This window comes from Cygnus atratus, chromosome Z (assembly GCF_013377495.2).
Source record: "Cygnus atratus isolate AKBS03 ecotype Queensland, Australia chromosome Z, CAtr_DNAZoo_HiC_assembly, whole genome shotgun sequence".
Taxonomy (NCBI): Eukaryota; Metazoa; Chordata; class Aves; order Anseriformes; family Anatidae; genus Cygnus; species Cygnus atratus.
The window spans coordinates 61,293,461-61,308,766 of NC_066396.1; the positions used below are offsets into that span (position 1 = coordinate 61,293,461).

A 15,306-nucleotide genomic window follows, 5' to 3' on the forward strand; every position below is an offset into this window, starting at 1 on the left:
GTTCTGTGCTGACCAGAAGAGATGGAGTGAGCTGGGGAGTTGGGAGAAGGCATGAAGAGCAGTGGGAAGGCTGCCTCTCTGCTGCTCTGGGGCTGATCGCAGCCCGGCTGTGGTAGGTGCTCAGGGCCCACACTCGGTCTAAAGGGAGGCTTGGAGTTCCTGTTAAAATGGCTTGCAAAAAAACTTGGTTTGCAAAACAGGACTTTGGTTACTTTATTGCAGCTTTCCCAATCTTAATTTGAAAATGATAAAATCTCAAATTGTGATGGGGATCTTCATAGTAATTTTAAAACAGCAGAAAATAAACTTGAGAGGAAAGGGCATTATTTCTCTTTTGTCTACCTCATTTATCTCTTTTATCCTTTCCTACCAGTACCAAAGACCAGATTAGCAGATATTTTTTTCTATTATCTTGTTGAGATAGTAGAGAGATTATCAATAAGAGCTTTTTTGTTATTATTTATATAAATTTATTTATTTATTAGGTCTTTGAGGAATTAGGAGATTCAAAATTAATATTGCTTGTTCCCCAGTTCTGGAAGGAAGCTAGGGAACAATAATAGACAGACTTGTTTATAGGGGGAAAACAAAACAAAACAGGCTGGGAAACATTAACATACTTGAGTCAACACAACACTGAACAGGATACGGTGGTTTGTCTGAGCAAGGATACAGTGTTTAAAAACAGGCTAGCAGATTGTGGTTGAAAATTAGAGGACAATACTTCTGTCACTTCTGCTGCACAGGCTTGCATATGGTCCATTTTACCTCCTGCCTGTGCTTGCATGACAGTAAGAGTGGGTGTAATAGCATGGAGAGGATGTGAGTAGGATTGATCTGGCATACTATGCATGCGAGGCACACACAACTGCTGCTGCTTTATGCCACCACGGCACCAACAGCAATAGCCCGTATATAGGCACTTCTGGCTAAGGTTTTTGCAGGCAGGAATACAATATATTTGCATGCATCTCATAAGCTGCAGATTCCAAAACCTGTTAAGAATGCCATTGCAGCACGGAAATTTTATTTCTTTATGGCTTCTTTTAGTTCAGCGGTGGGAAGAGAAGCCCTATTTTTTGCCTTCTACCGCCTTGGACCGTGTTTGAGCTCTTTCCCACCGCTATTAATTTTTGCCCAGGATCTTCCTCCACACCCACCTCCCCCAAACCAGAGCAGACGCAGTCAGGGCACCCCCCAGCTCCCTTATCGCCCCACGACCACCGATCCCACACCTGGAACCGGGAAAACGGAGCAGCACCCCCGGTCCTCACGGGCTGCGCATCCTTCCCGGTCTGTTCCCCCCCCGGGCTCTTCCCCGACCCCGTGCCGGTGCCTCTCCCTTCCTCAAGTTCTCCCCAAATTGTGTCGGGCCTGGGGGCGCCCGTGGGCGGCTCCGTGCTCCGCGACCCCCGCCCCGGCGCGGCTCCGTACGGCCGCCCCCTGCCTCCCCCCCCCCTGCCCCGGGCCTGGGGGGAGCCGCTGCCGCCGCCTCTGCTCCAGCCCGGCCCGGCCCGGCGGGGAGGGAGGAGGAGGAGGAAGAGGAGGAGGAAGAAGGGAGAGGGAGGGAGGGAAGGAAGCGGAGAGGGAGGGAGACGAGGTGCCGCCGCCAGCAGCCTTGTCGCTCTGCTTTCTGCAGCCAGTGCGGAGGACGGGGCAGCCCCCGCCTGGCGTCCCGGCATGCTGAAAGTCACCATGCCCTCCTCCTCCTCCTCCTCATCGTCCTCCTCATCGTCCTCCTCCTCCTCGGGCTCTGCGGCCGCCGGCCGCCCCGGGGGCGCCGCGCCCGACTACTGGATCGACGGCTCCAACAAGGACACCCTGGCCCACTACTTCGAGCTGGAGTCCGAGCTGGGACGGTGAGGAGGCGGGCTGGGGACGGAGACCGGGAAGGGGATGGGGATGGGGACGGGGATGGGGGGACGGGGATTTCGGGGTCCCCTCCGGGCCGGCACCGTAGCGCTGCCTCCTCGGGAGCTGCCAAACTTCGGCGGGCGTGAGCGGCACCGGGGGGCGCGCTGGGTCTGGCGGCATGCGGGAGGGACACGATGCCTCCTAGGGGTCGCGATCTGCAGACCCCTCCCCCCCAAATAAACCGGTGGTTCCCATGGGAAGGCGTCAGACCCTTTCGGTAAGCGCGCGTCCACGCGAGCAGCTCTGCGTTAGCCAGGTTGCCCAGACCCAATTCTGCATCGGGGGAGTGGTCGGCATCGCTGTGAGAGCCCTAAAATGCCTGCCTGTTCACAGCCTCGCTTCATGCGAGAGCTTTTGCCCCTGCCGCCGTGCCAGCACCCCCAGACCTCGGGCTGACAAAACTCCCACCCAAGACAGGAGCCGTGATTAGGCCTCTGCAAGCAGAGCCACTCCATTGGAGCACAGCACAGGCGAATGAGCTGGTACACGTTCATTCATGAATTCTGCTCTACTGCCCTGATGCTTCTGCATGGCAAGTTAAAGGTCCCAAGTGCTCAGTTGCTCCTTTCCTTCCTCTCTTTTTTTTTTTTTTTTCCACGCTGAACCCCTGCATAAGATGTTGTCACCTTTATCTGATGTGCAGTTTTCCCTCTCTAAACACAGTCGTTGGTTTATGCTGCATTTGTGGGTAGAAAATAACATGTTCAAAAAGAAAAAAGTGGAAACTGAAAGTTTCATTATGGGTCTCACACTAGACTATTTTAGTTGGTAAATCAGTAGATAACAGCAATTGTTAATTTTGACAACAATCAATTATTAAAATCCTGGATGACAATAGGAAATCTGCAGGTAATAACATGGTTGTCCCAGTATGGAATTTTTGCAGGAAGGACCTGTAACGAGAGGTACTTCTACAAAGAACACCTGTGCTTGCCATACTGTAACTAGCAGGGGTAGGAAAGGCTGTAGGAACACAATATAGTATTATTCTTCACTTGCTGGCCAGGTCTCAAGCATTTGCTGCTACCTTTTTGCCACTGTTGCTACTCATGCTAGCCACATTTAAATAGGCATGGGATTGTGTACCCTTTTCCTTCTTGTGCTTCACTGCACACCTATGCAGGAACATAAAAACGTAAAGGAGGAAATAGTCATGTTGGTTTTGTTTTCAGAATTAACACAGAAGTGTGTGCTGCTGAGCAACAGCAGTAGGTAGCAACTCTGCCACCTGTATTGATACTGCTATCTGTGGTCTATCAAGAGTCCTTTTAGCACGCCTACCAGAGATTGTGGGCTTAATTTTTGAAGAGTCTGTATCGCTGATGCATCATGTATTTATTCTGTAGCTTGGGAGGAGGGGTAAAAAATGTGAACTTTCCTGTCTGAGGAAGGCAGAATCAACGAAAGCTGCAGTACAGTGGGTTTTTCTATCTCGCAAGGTGAGACAGTAGATGCTGAAACCCCAACAGAAGGTTTGGATAAGAAATGAGCACACCCTACCAGTGCAGAGAAGTAAGCCACTAAACCTGCTGTGCTATTGGATGGAACCAGGAAATTAGATTTCAAATAAAAGTAGGAAGAAAATAGGAGATAAGAACCATCTTAAACAAAAACCGTGGAGTAGGTATGGGAGCAAGAAGAACTCAGAGGGGTGCACACTCAGAGGGAACTGTACTCCGGGATTTGGCAGCAAGACCTCTGTCCACAGATCCTAAGGCTGTCCTGGAGATCCATGCATTATATGCTAGCATCCAGAGTGATGCTGCATATCTCAGACCCCTCTAGCAGCTCAGGTGTGTCTCAGCAAATCCAAAAGAGATCCAACAATTCCTCTTGGCTCCTAAGTGTAATATAAAATTGTGTTGTATCCTCTTGGTAATCTTGTCTCCAGCCTTTTAATGTTGGAGGTGATTTTGAGTACATCTACAAAGAATACACAGTGCTTAGGTTAGTGATGGTGAAAACATATCTGGATCAGGCTGAAAAATGTGGGCATATCATCCTGTTAGATGCAGTAAATTGAAATAATAAACTAAAATAAGTAACAAGTGGTACTATAATGAAATGTCTTTAACAAGCACAGGGACTGGAAGATGTCTTTTGTTAGACTGAAAAGACGTGTATTTGGACAGCAGTTGCCCAGTATGGGAGTGCCCTTTCCACAGAGTGTGCCTGGCAAATCCCTAAGCTGTGGCAGCCAGTAGTTCTTTCTTGTGTGACCAACTAAGGAGTCATGGGAGAAAAGGAGAGAAGAGGAGGAAGCTCCTGCTAGCAGGAAAAAGCCTAAAAGCTTGGCTAGGAGTAAAGAGTCGGCTTTCAACAGTGGGGTTCCACAGGGATCAGTTCAGTGGGCCATGCTGCTCAAAACACTCGTACATAAGGGGCTGGAGAGTGATATTTGCTTATTGGGGGTTTTTAAAGACAATATGAAGTATTGGAGAAAGACATTACTGGACTGAAAGGACATTTAAATGGCAGATGAAATTCAGTTTAGATGAATAAATGCACATGGGGCTAGGGGAGAAAACATTAAGCTGCACATAGAAAGATGAAATCTGATTGAATTGTTACAGTTGCAATTTACAGCTTTATGAAAGTACTGGCTCTGTGCACCCTAGTGATTAAAAATCCTCCAAATAAAAGGTTGGTATCTGTTTTCTTTTCCTTGTAAACCCTATAGTGAGGCTAAGACAGATTCAGTGGATGTATATGCCATGGAATACCTGGTTGGAGGTTTTCTTTGGGGCATCAAGCAAAGCTAGCAAGTCAAATATGAACAACAGGAGTTAAGACCATTTCAGCACAGGGCATATTTAAGTGGTGGATCTCATGGCCACTGGATACTGCGGATGCTGAAAACTTACCTTGGTTCAATAAGCAGCCAGGCAAGTTTACACTAGGGAAATCCTTTCAGACTGCTAATAAAAAAAATATACTGATTATTGAACTGTAAGTTGTTCAGTGTTGTGACAATATTCTTTGACAGTATTGACATTAGTTTGCTCTATTCATATTCTTCTGTGTTTGGCCACTGTTAGAGACAGTATTCTGGCTGAGACAGACTTTTACTTTGACCCAGGACGGCTTACTCAATGTTTGCCTGTTCATCTTCCCTTTAGTACATTTTCAAAACACTGTAAAAATGACATTTTCATCTTTGTTTTAGGAAGATTATTTGTTACTTCCCTGAAAGTGACAGCATGGATGAGTTGTGGATTTTTGAGTTTTGTTCAGAGTCTATTTCAGCTAAAAGCTTATTTTCTACACTCTCTTGGAAAAAGATTTTAATAATTTTAGGTTCTAAGCCTGTACATTCTTTAAAACTAAAATCTTTTGTTAGCTTTGTATAGCCAATGCTGTATCATTTGGTACAGTGTTTCCGAAATCAGGATTAGCATAACGGTATTATTTGAAGGAAGAGAATATTCAGTAAAAAATGTTTTGATACTCATCCATATTACAAAAAATTTGCTTTGTTGGAATTTTAGTAAATGTTTTACTTATTATGCCCTCTCTTTTGCCTTACTGTGCCAAACTTCACAATCATTTGAGTTGAAACTAACACTGTTATTGTAGGCATACTGCAGATCTATTAAATGGTCAAGAGCAGTTGGAAGTATCTACTACCAAAATACTTGGGGCTTTCTTTTAGTTTCTTAAATAAGATTAAAACAAACAAACAAACAAACTCAAAAGTCACAGCTTTTTTGTGTGTGTAAGGAGTCAGGATCTTCCAAGGTTACATTTTACTTAGTTGTGTGATCCTTGCTGAGGACCTGAAACTGAAAGGTGCTTGGTACTTGCAACTTTGAATTGACAGTGTGAGCTGAATGTCCTTGAGGAGTTCTGAGCACAGAGAGTTTAAATCCAAAGAGTGGTTTGAACTCAAGATTTCAGTGTGCAGGATGACATTTCTCAGTCTGTCAATCCTGTTTATGAATGCTGACATAGTAGCATCTACTTTTGCAATGGCAGCAGTAGATGAAATCGGGCAAATCCTTTGTATAAGCTTCATTTTATAGAAATGGGTTGCTTTTGCACTTAATGCTTTGAAGTTCAAACAGTTTTTGCTTTGAAAGTGTGCCAGTTATTTTCCCTTCCATTCCTTCATTAAAAAAAAAATAGTGGGACTTTTTTTCTGTCTATCTCAACAGTTGTTTGTTATACTGTTTGCCATGTTCACTTTGAAAAATATTTGCTCATTTTTCATTGGGATGCATTTAAAGTAGGTCACTCCCTTCTTCAGCAGCACTTCTTACTTGTTTGTGACTTTCAGTACTGGGCTTGAGGATTTTGTAGGGAGACACGTGTGCTGCTGATAGTACCCGGTGCTAGCTGTCTAAAAATTTGTGCATGCATGTATGTGGGGGGGTGGGAGGGCTGCTTTGCTAAACCACATTAAGAATTCCACATGGAGAATCATCTTTGAGCAGGAACTGCATGGGTAGATTTGCTTCTGCCCAGGTCATATAGTTCCAGTAATTGCAGCTTGCTTGTTACCCTGGCAGCTCACATCTGCGGATGAGCAGTAACCGTTTTCATGCAGGTAGTTCCCGCTGATCAGCTAGTAGGGAACGTTGTTGAAGATGAGGGTCTGAGGCCTTGCTTAGCATTGTTGTGATCTTGGTCACACAACTATTGGGACATTGCTTGAGGTAAGAAGATAGGAGTAAGACAGGACATGGGGTCCTTGTGGGTGCTGGCCAAGGCATATGGAGGTAGGTGGACGTGGAGAATTGTCTTCATGCATTGCACCAGGTCTAGTTGAAGATTTTCACATCCTTTCCACTTGAAGGGATTTGTCTCATCTTTCTCCTTGAAAAATATCTTAAACATGTGACAACAGGCTCTTCCATGGTGAACATGGGTTTTGCCTCTTCTATTAAAGCTATGCTGTAATGGAGAAGACAGTCCAATGTTAATTTGGCCAAAAAGAGGACATCAGAGAAATTTTTGTGAAGTGAAATGATGCTCTAAAGGGGGAGAGCAAGGGGTGGGTTGGGGCGTGTTGTCAGTCACTATTAAAATGCATGTTGACCTACAGAGAGTTGTAAACCAAAAATTATATCCAACAGTGAATTCTTTCTATGGAAGCTCTATAGCTTCTCAACCCAGTGTTCAGGGTGAAATGCATGGAGTTGGTACCAGGAACCAGAACTTGTCATGGTAATAACCCACATTTTGACAACTAAATCTCCTTATTTGGTGAAGGGAGAGTATTTTCTTCTTTGCATCTTGTTCAGTTCAGTAGTTTGATTCAGAACTAAAAAATAGGTGTTGAAGAAACAAGTAAAGAAAATTTCCTCTACTATTCTATAAATAAAAATAATTTGAGAATAGACATACCATTTCACCTAAGGGTCTCTAATAATGGAGAAAAATGGGCAGGTATTTTGGAGAAAAAAAAGGTAACCTTGCCATGGAAGGCTGTTATTAACTCTTGTTGTCCAAACACCTGTCTTAGATGCTTAGATACTTGTCTAAAAAATAACTCTGTCTAAATATTACAGACTGTTGTTTAAATTCCTGTACAGTTGGGATTTCTGGCAAAACCCTTGTTCTCCTTCATCTAGGAGAATTTCTTTGAACTGCTAACTCAGCACCTGCTTCACTGGGACTTAGAAAATAGATGATAAAATACACATTTTTTACAATGGCTTATGTGTATAACTGATTCCTTTTCCTACTATGATTGAGACATTGCTTCCATCTTGGAATGACGGAAAATAGGTTTGCTGATTCTATCTACTGTGGATAAAATGTTTATCTGTCAATGCTTGTGGCTAGTCACATCAGAGAAGCTAAATCTGCCATAGCCTAATGCCTTCTAGGAATAGGTTAATGGTTAGTTGGTTGTGTGAAAGAAATTGTCCTGTTACTTCTGAAAATAAACAGATACTCAGATAACTTTTTTTCTTTAGCACAAGCAGTAATATTTTGTCTAAGTCCTACCTGTATTATTTCAAAAATAGTATATTTTAAATAAGCTTTTCTTCTTCTAAATATGAACCAAAATAGACTACTGATGAGAGCATGTATTTCATGCTTTCATTTACAGAAGCATTGCAATTTTATTTTTAATGTTATATTGCACCATTTTTTTAAAGGGTAATTTGTGGATCCATCTACACTGAAGTTTTAATTTGGATCATGAGTGAAGTTTTTGAAACAAAAGCCTCAGTTATTCCCTCACACCATGCCTTGCTCATCATCATGGAGGATTCTTGGTGTGCACAGAGCAGACTGAATGTAACAGGCTCAGAAGACAGTTCAGGAGCACTTAACCCACTCTATCCTCTTGTGAACACTCAGTTGACAGAACCAGGTTGCAGCTAGTCTGAAGTAAAAACTGCAGAAAGTTGATAAGTTGATATTAGCACGTTGACAAGATCTGTTCCATTGTTGCTTTCCTACTGCACTGTACTACGAGCTAGTGCATACCTAGATTATATGTTTTAGTGATACTCTATTTGAATCTAAATAGTTAATCTGCAAGATGACAATAGAATGCTTATGGTATCACACATTAAACATAATGCTCAGGTCGATGTCCTTGTATTCAAATTTTAATTAACTTTTTAGCTACAGGGAACATATGTTAATGAAAATTTAGTGCATAGAGTGGGCAGTGAAAGAATAGTCAGTCCTTGCAGAGTATTGCGTTGCCTCTGTACTCTTATTGGTCTGTGTACTGAGTGCATTGTTCTGCCAATAAATTGAGCCATTAACATTTTTTTTCTACAAAATGAGTGCTGGAGCAGCTTTGAATAGCTGAAATGAGTAGATGATCATTCTGTATAATTTTCACAGCTTTCTTGAACTTAAAGAAGAGTTCTTAACAGTTCTATGACATCACTTTTTGAACTATTTTTTCTTTATTTTCAGCTACTTATTCCTTCAGCCCCTACACATCTTTTTCATTGGTTTTGCTTCTCTTCTTTTTAATTAAAAAATGTATTTCTAATGGAGAAAATAAATAGCTCTTGAAGTAAGTACTCTCAAGAATACTGTAGAAATTTTTTGCACATACAGCTTTTAAGAGTTGAAAGTAATGACATAATTTGTGTTAATACAAGAATATGTCATATTTGAAAAACATTACAGTAGGCTGCAAGGGGCCAGATATAACAAAGTTGTTCTTTTAGCTTGGTACAGAAACAGTATATGTGAAATTGAATAAGTATTTTCAAGTTCAGTTGAAAACATTTGCCTAAGTGTGACTGTATGAAATGCTTAGATGATTTTAGATGGAAGACAGGTAAACTTACTGAAGTCCTGTTGTAGAAGGGGTAAATATCTGTTCATTCCACTGTACATTTTTAGGTGTGTGTCCGAGTATACATGATATTGTGCAAGGAATTGTAATGATTGTAAAAAAAAAAAAAAAAAAAGGCAGAATTCTATGGGTATGTTTAAATGTTTGCTTGCATAGCAAATAGCCACATTTCAAAACACTTGTTTTCAATTATGTGTGGTAGTCTGTGAAAGAATACTTGCTGTTTGCTGTTACACGTGCATCCAAATGCTTGCTAGGAGGGGCTAGCTATCCTCTCCAGAGACTGTAAGACACTCAGATTAGAGAAATTTTATCTCACTGAATACTGTCTGAAAAGGTCAATTGGAACTAAAAAAAGTGGTCATCTTGTTGTGTGTATAGTCCAAGTAGCTGAGCTGTCTTTTCACAGTAAAGACAAATGATTTTTGTGTAATATTAGGCTACCCAGAAGGCTGGCCTGGCTTTGGGAAAGCAACCTTCTAATACGAAATGTGTCAAAGAAAAAAAAAAGTGCAAAGATTGGAATATTTCTTTCATCTATGTAGGTTCAACAATTATGAATCTTAGAAGTTACTATTGCATAAAAAGAAAAAAACGTAATCCTTTTTGCTTTCATGTTGAAACAGAATTTAGGCCTATAAACTTACATATTTACTATTGATTTCTCCATTTAAGAGTTCTTACCAGTTCTGCTTTCTCTCTTCACAATAAGCAGACCTTTATTATCTGAACAGAGTCATTAATTTCACAAGGGATAATCTTTTTACAGTGTAGTGATAATTATTTGAAAAAGGGTAGGCAAACATGCCATGAGTTTTAATAATGATGTTGCTTTTAGTTCTTGGTTTGTCTAATGTCTTTTTCAGTATTTACAGTTTTCCCGTCTCCCCCATTTTAAAAAATGTATAAGAATGACAGCTTTTACAAACACTCATTCACAACTTGGAAATACTCTTCCACATGTTTTTAGTGATCCTTCATTTGGCCTTGCATTGCCAGAGTTTTCAGCGAATCAGTAACCACCAGAAAATGCATTTTAACTTACCCATTCCTGTTCTTAAAAACTAAACTTATCTTCTAAGTTACTTTGCTGTGTTGGGTTGTGGAATCTGAGACAGCAGTTCTGTGATATGTAAGATGGCATATCATGTAGGATTGTTTGTACTGTGGAAGCACGTTGTTTTCTTGTTGTCGCCTTTGCCTTACTTTTCTATCTCAGTGTTGCAAAAGGTCTTTTCAGAGACAGGATGCATTTTTCCAGTTTACCCATGTTAGTTTTTAAATGTCTGGAAACTTCCAAACAAGTCAAGAGAAATGTACATCTTTCGTTCTCCTGTCCAAGGCCCTAGATTGTTGCCCGTGACACTTTCCCAGCTCTTTCTAACCTGGGAAATAAGACCTATTCTGGGAGCTAGTTCATTTTTTGCTGTGACCAGGTTTACTAGGGAAGGTGCAGGTCAGAGTGCTCTCCTGGCTGGCAGCATGCTTTGCAGCAGACCAGATGTACTGGATCTGCTGAGGATTATGTGTCTTTAGGGCAGAATGACATTTCCCCTGAGGCTACTGGGCAGCGAGGGAGGATTGTGGCTGTGTACGTGGAAGCCTGCATCTCTCCTGGGTTAGCTCTGTTTTTTAAGATCTATTAGGATGGTGCAATAGGAAAGATCATTGAGGATGAGATTTTCTAGAACATTTTCCAGTGTGGGATGTTCGATAAGCATATGCATTGTGTGTCCTCAATTTCTTAGACTACATAGTGTTTAAAACAGAAAGATGGAGTAGTGGTGATACAACACTAAAACGATACCCATTGCTAATGTATGTTTTTGTTATGGAATGTAAACAAAAATGGTATAGTTACTGCCATAGGTTACTATCACTTAAAACACACCGAGTGTCAAGAACCATCAATATTTGCATCTGTTGTCCTGAGAACAGATTTCCAAGGCAGAGTTGCTTTCCTTGTAAAATAATTCTAAAGATAGGTGACCCTGCATTATGACCTTGGAAGAGACCATTCAGTCTGTAACAAGCAAAACTTACATTTTCTTTGAATTTCATCCACAGGGAATAACAGGAGAGTAATTATTTGGCATGAACCACTAAACTACATGGTCAGAATTGAATGTTAATTCTAACACAAGTGAAGTAGTTGTCTGACCAACTTAATGCTGCAGCTTGTTAAGTACTCTTATTTTCACATATGCAGCTATCACTGCTAGAATTCTAGAACCATAACATGTAAATCAAAAGATAAAGAAAATAACAACCCATCTGAGGGAAAAAAAAAAGTATATATTTATAAAATGTGTTGCTCTTTGATGGTTTACTATCTATTTATCATGGCTTTTCTGGGGATAAAGCACTGGCAAAACATGCCCAACATTCCAAATGCATAGCCTCAAAAATAGCAACATCAAAATTTAAACCCTTGAACAAATGTATAGTCTCTGCTCAGACGCGTAGCTCACTGTGAGCATCCATATGTCGTGGATAAGGTGCCAGAATTGCAACTTTACCTCAGAGCTGATGTCATCTCCTCAGTCCTTTTCTCCAAATTCTCCCCACTAGAAGCAAGTGATACATCTCTCCTCTGGCTTTTCTCCAGGCTTCTTGGAAAAAGCAGTTGCTCGGGTTTAAGGAAGAATAGAATTCTAGAACAATTTTCTTTCCTTCTGAATACTTTTTCCTTCTTGAAAGTATTCATAGATTCTTCTGAGCTGAGGATATCATAAACATATCAGTACTGTTACTTATATTCTATATTTAATCTTTAAAACATATCCATATCTACCAGGTTCATTGCCTTTATGAAATCACACTACATCTTAAAATATTATTTTTGTGTGTGCGTGTTTTTAATCATGCAGATGACCCTGATTGTTCCACAAACTTCTGGAGAACTGAATATTGCATAAACAAAAAAGTTTCTATGTATGTTTTGATTTTGTTTTCTAATGCGGTAGCAGAGCATTCTGTGACAGAGGGAGTTTGTCAATCATATCAGTCATGACAAATTTTGAATAGCTTGTTGGCATTTTTTCATATATAAAAAAAGAAAAAAAAACAATCACTGACACTAGCAGATAACAAATTCTTGTAAAGAAGTTGAGATTAGCTCAGAAATGAAATCTAGGGTTTCCATTTTAATCTAAATAAACTATATTCAGTGAGCAATTTTGCCGTCGTGAATGAATGAAATAAAAATGCATGTGAGATCTCAATGACTATCCATGGAATATAGGTCTGGTATTATATTAAAGTACTTTTATAATAATATTCTTATTGATTTTTCTTTAAATAATCCTGTTAACAGAGGCACACGGCCAGTACCAAAGACTGTTCTGCTACATGATTTTATTTTGTGCTTAGTGTTAAAAAAAAAAAAAAATACTGTGCTAAAAAGAGTGGATTTACATACCCTTTCTGTGGAAGGCTGATCATAATTTGTACAACTTTCAGATGATAATGAGACCTCCTAGCTGCTAATACTCTTTGGAGACTAAGTTTGAATGTATTTAAACTAGAGAAAGTATGTCTTTCAGATTTGTTAAATATACAAGATGGTGTTTGCTGTTTGATTTATTAGGTGTCCTGCACCAGTCCAACATTCTGGACCAATGAGAGTGTTTGAAGAACATGCTTTTTTTTGTTGGACAAGTGTGTCATGGATGAGCACAGATTTTTTTTTAACCTATTGACATGTTTTCTGGATTAACAAATTACCATTCTGCTCTGGTATATGAACACAGTGCCTTACAGTTTTTTACCTTCCTGGTGGGGTATGTTTGCTCACTAGCTTTCTGTGGTGTTATAAACATAATCAAAGCATAAGGACCTGCAAGATACGTCTGCATGGATGTTTTTACCTTCTGGCTTCATTGGATGCCTCCCACACCTGCTCTTTTTGCTGTAAGAGCAGCAAGCAACCTACCTCTCTAAATTCCCTTTAAGCCCTCATAATTTTCTGGCTTATTAATTTAGTAAAATGAAAAAGAGAAGGCCTGAAAAGTTGATTTTGTAGTGCGAAGCAGCACTTCACTGAATCACAGAACATCCTAAATTGGAAGGGACCCACAAGGATCATCAAGTCCAACTCCTGGTTCCACCCAGGACCACCCAAAAACCAGACCTTATGTCTGAGAGTACTGTCCGAATGCTTCTTGAACTCCAGCAGGCTCAGTGCTGTGACCACTGCCCTGTGGAGCCTGTCCCGGTGCCTGACCACCCTCTGGGTGCAGAACTTTTCCCTAACACCCAGCCTGACCCTCCCCTGTCCCAGCTCCATGCCGTTCCCTCGGGTCCTGTCGCTGTCCCTAGAGAGCAGAGCTCAGCGCCTGCCCCTCCGCTCCCCTCGTGAGGGAGCTGCAGGCCGCCATGAGGCTTCCCCTCAGCCTGCTCTGCTCTGGGCTGAACAAAACAAGGGACCTCAGCTGCTCCTCAGATGTCTTGCCCTCCAGACCCTTCACAATCTTTGTAACCCTCCTTTGGACACTCTCCAACAGTTTTACGTCCTTCTTATATTATGGTACCCAAACCTGTACACGAGGCAAAACACTTACATGGTGTAGATAGTGATGACCATTTAGAATATGACTAATTGTTGTTGTTGTTTTTGTTTGTTTGTTTGTTTTGTTTTTTGAAGAAAGGAACATGAAGAAATATGACAAACTTTTTTTTTTTTCTTTTTTTTTCTTTTTCTTTCTCTTTCAGGCTTTGCAGGTGTTTATACAGTGCACCATTCACTGTGTGGTCATCTGTTATACTGGCAGGGGATTAATTTAAGTTGAAAGATGAAGCCAAGGCTAGTCTGAATAAAGCATTCTTGTAACACCAAGTAACTGCTTGTACTGGGGCAGTACTTTTGACACTAAAAAGGCAATAATACATTAATTTTGTTTGCTGCAGGAAGCAAAAAGAAAAGTGGATTCTGATTCTCCCTTCACAGCAATTTAATTCAGGAATATCTTAAGTATAAAGAAGAACAGAATTTGGGCTGGTAGTTAATAGTCTTTGTCTGAGTAAGATCATTAATCGATTGCCAAATTGTGTCAATGGGTATCGGAAAACATGCAAGTTAGTTAAGTTTTTTAAATTTAAATTCAAATCGCATCTCTATGCATAATTCATATACTAGGTGTTCAAAAGAAGGCGGAACAGGATTAAAACTGAGTGAAAAAGACATTTGATTATTACTATAAGAACTTGCTCAAAGAGTTGATTTGATTGGCAGTAGCATAGAGAGAAGACTCTTCTGTTTCCAGAGAATCATTCATTTCAAATGAGAAAACAGTCCAGGTCACCTCCTCTCCCGCCTTCACCTTCTCAGCAGAACAATATCTTTTTGACCATTTAAAGCTTCAGCTTGTTTAGTTAAAAGACAGTAGCCCAAGTTACTGTAAAGTCATTTCAGCTGGATTGATCTATACTAGTTTATTGTTCTTGCAACATTTATATATTAAAAAGGAAAGGAACCAAAATGGTTTTAACCTTCTCACATTCTTTTTCTACATGACTTTAGATAAGATGAAACATCTTTTGTGATGGAAGTAATCAGATTAGAATTTCTCTTGCAGATAACCATCTAAATTAAAGCTGGTGAAATCTATTCTTTAAATAGATTGTCCAACATATTGTTAGTTTTTCTCCTGTCAGCCCATATTTTGTGAACTGGTTATGTTTGTTAATTGTGAATGAATACAATAAATGTTTACCAGATAACCTGTTAAAATAGTTTGACATAGTGCTTCATATAAATCATGTGTTTTAGCTATACTGAATACCTAATAAGACCATTTAATTGTGTTTTTCCCTAGTCACAGCCCACATGAACTTACTAAACAAAATAATAATGAGTAGAAGAGGTATTATTCATCCATGATAGCATGTAGCCATTGGAAGACCACATTTCATGCTGTAAAGTCATGTTTATTAAAGCTTGTTTTATCTAAATCATAGAGTCACTTAGATTTGGAAAAGACCTCGAAAATGATCAAGTTCAACTGTTAAATATTCACATTCTTTTTGATAGTGAATAGGCAGAGATGAGAAACTCCACAATTTCTGTCCCATGATTAATTTCAGTATATTGGTCCTTGTTTTTATTTTGAGTTAGG

At 40.4% G+C, this 15,306-nt stretch overlaps 1 protein-coding gene across 3 annotated transcripts in view; it reads left to right on the forward strand.

The window, feature by feature from the left end:
* The first annotated feature begins 1,564 nt into the window (after positions 1–1,564).
* Positions 1,565–15,306, forward strand: part of CAMK4 (calcium/calmodulin dependent protein kinase IV) — a 155,505-nt gene continuing 141,763 nt past the window's right edge. The window contains exon 1 of one of the 3 annotated variants that reach the window (XM_035562630.2): positions 1,565–1,859. In XM_035562630.2, coding sequence (XP_035418523.1) covers positions 1,681–1,859 — 179 coding nt within the window. In that variant the 5' untranslated portion in view covers positions 1,565–1,680. The remainder of the gene's footprint in view (positions 1,860–15,306) is intronic. The other 2 variants (XM_035562629.2, XM_035562631.2) reach the window with 2 other exon arrangements.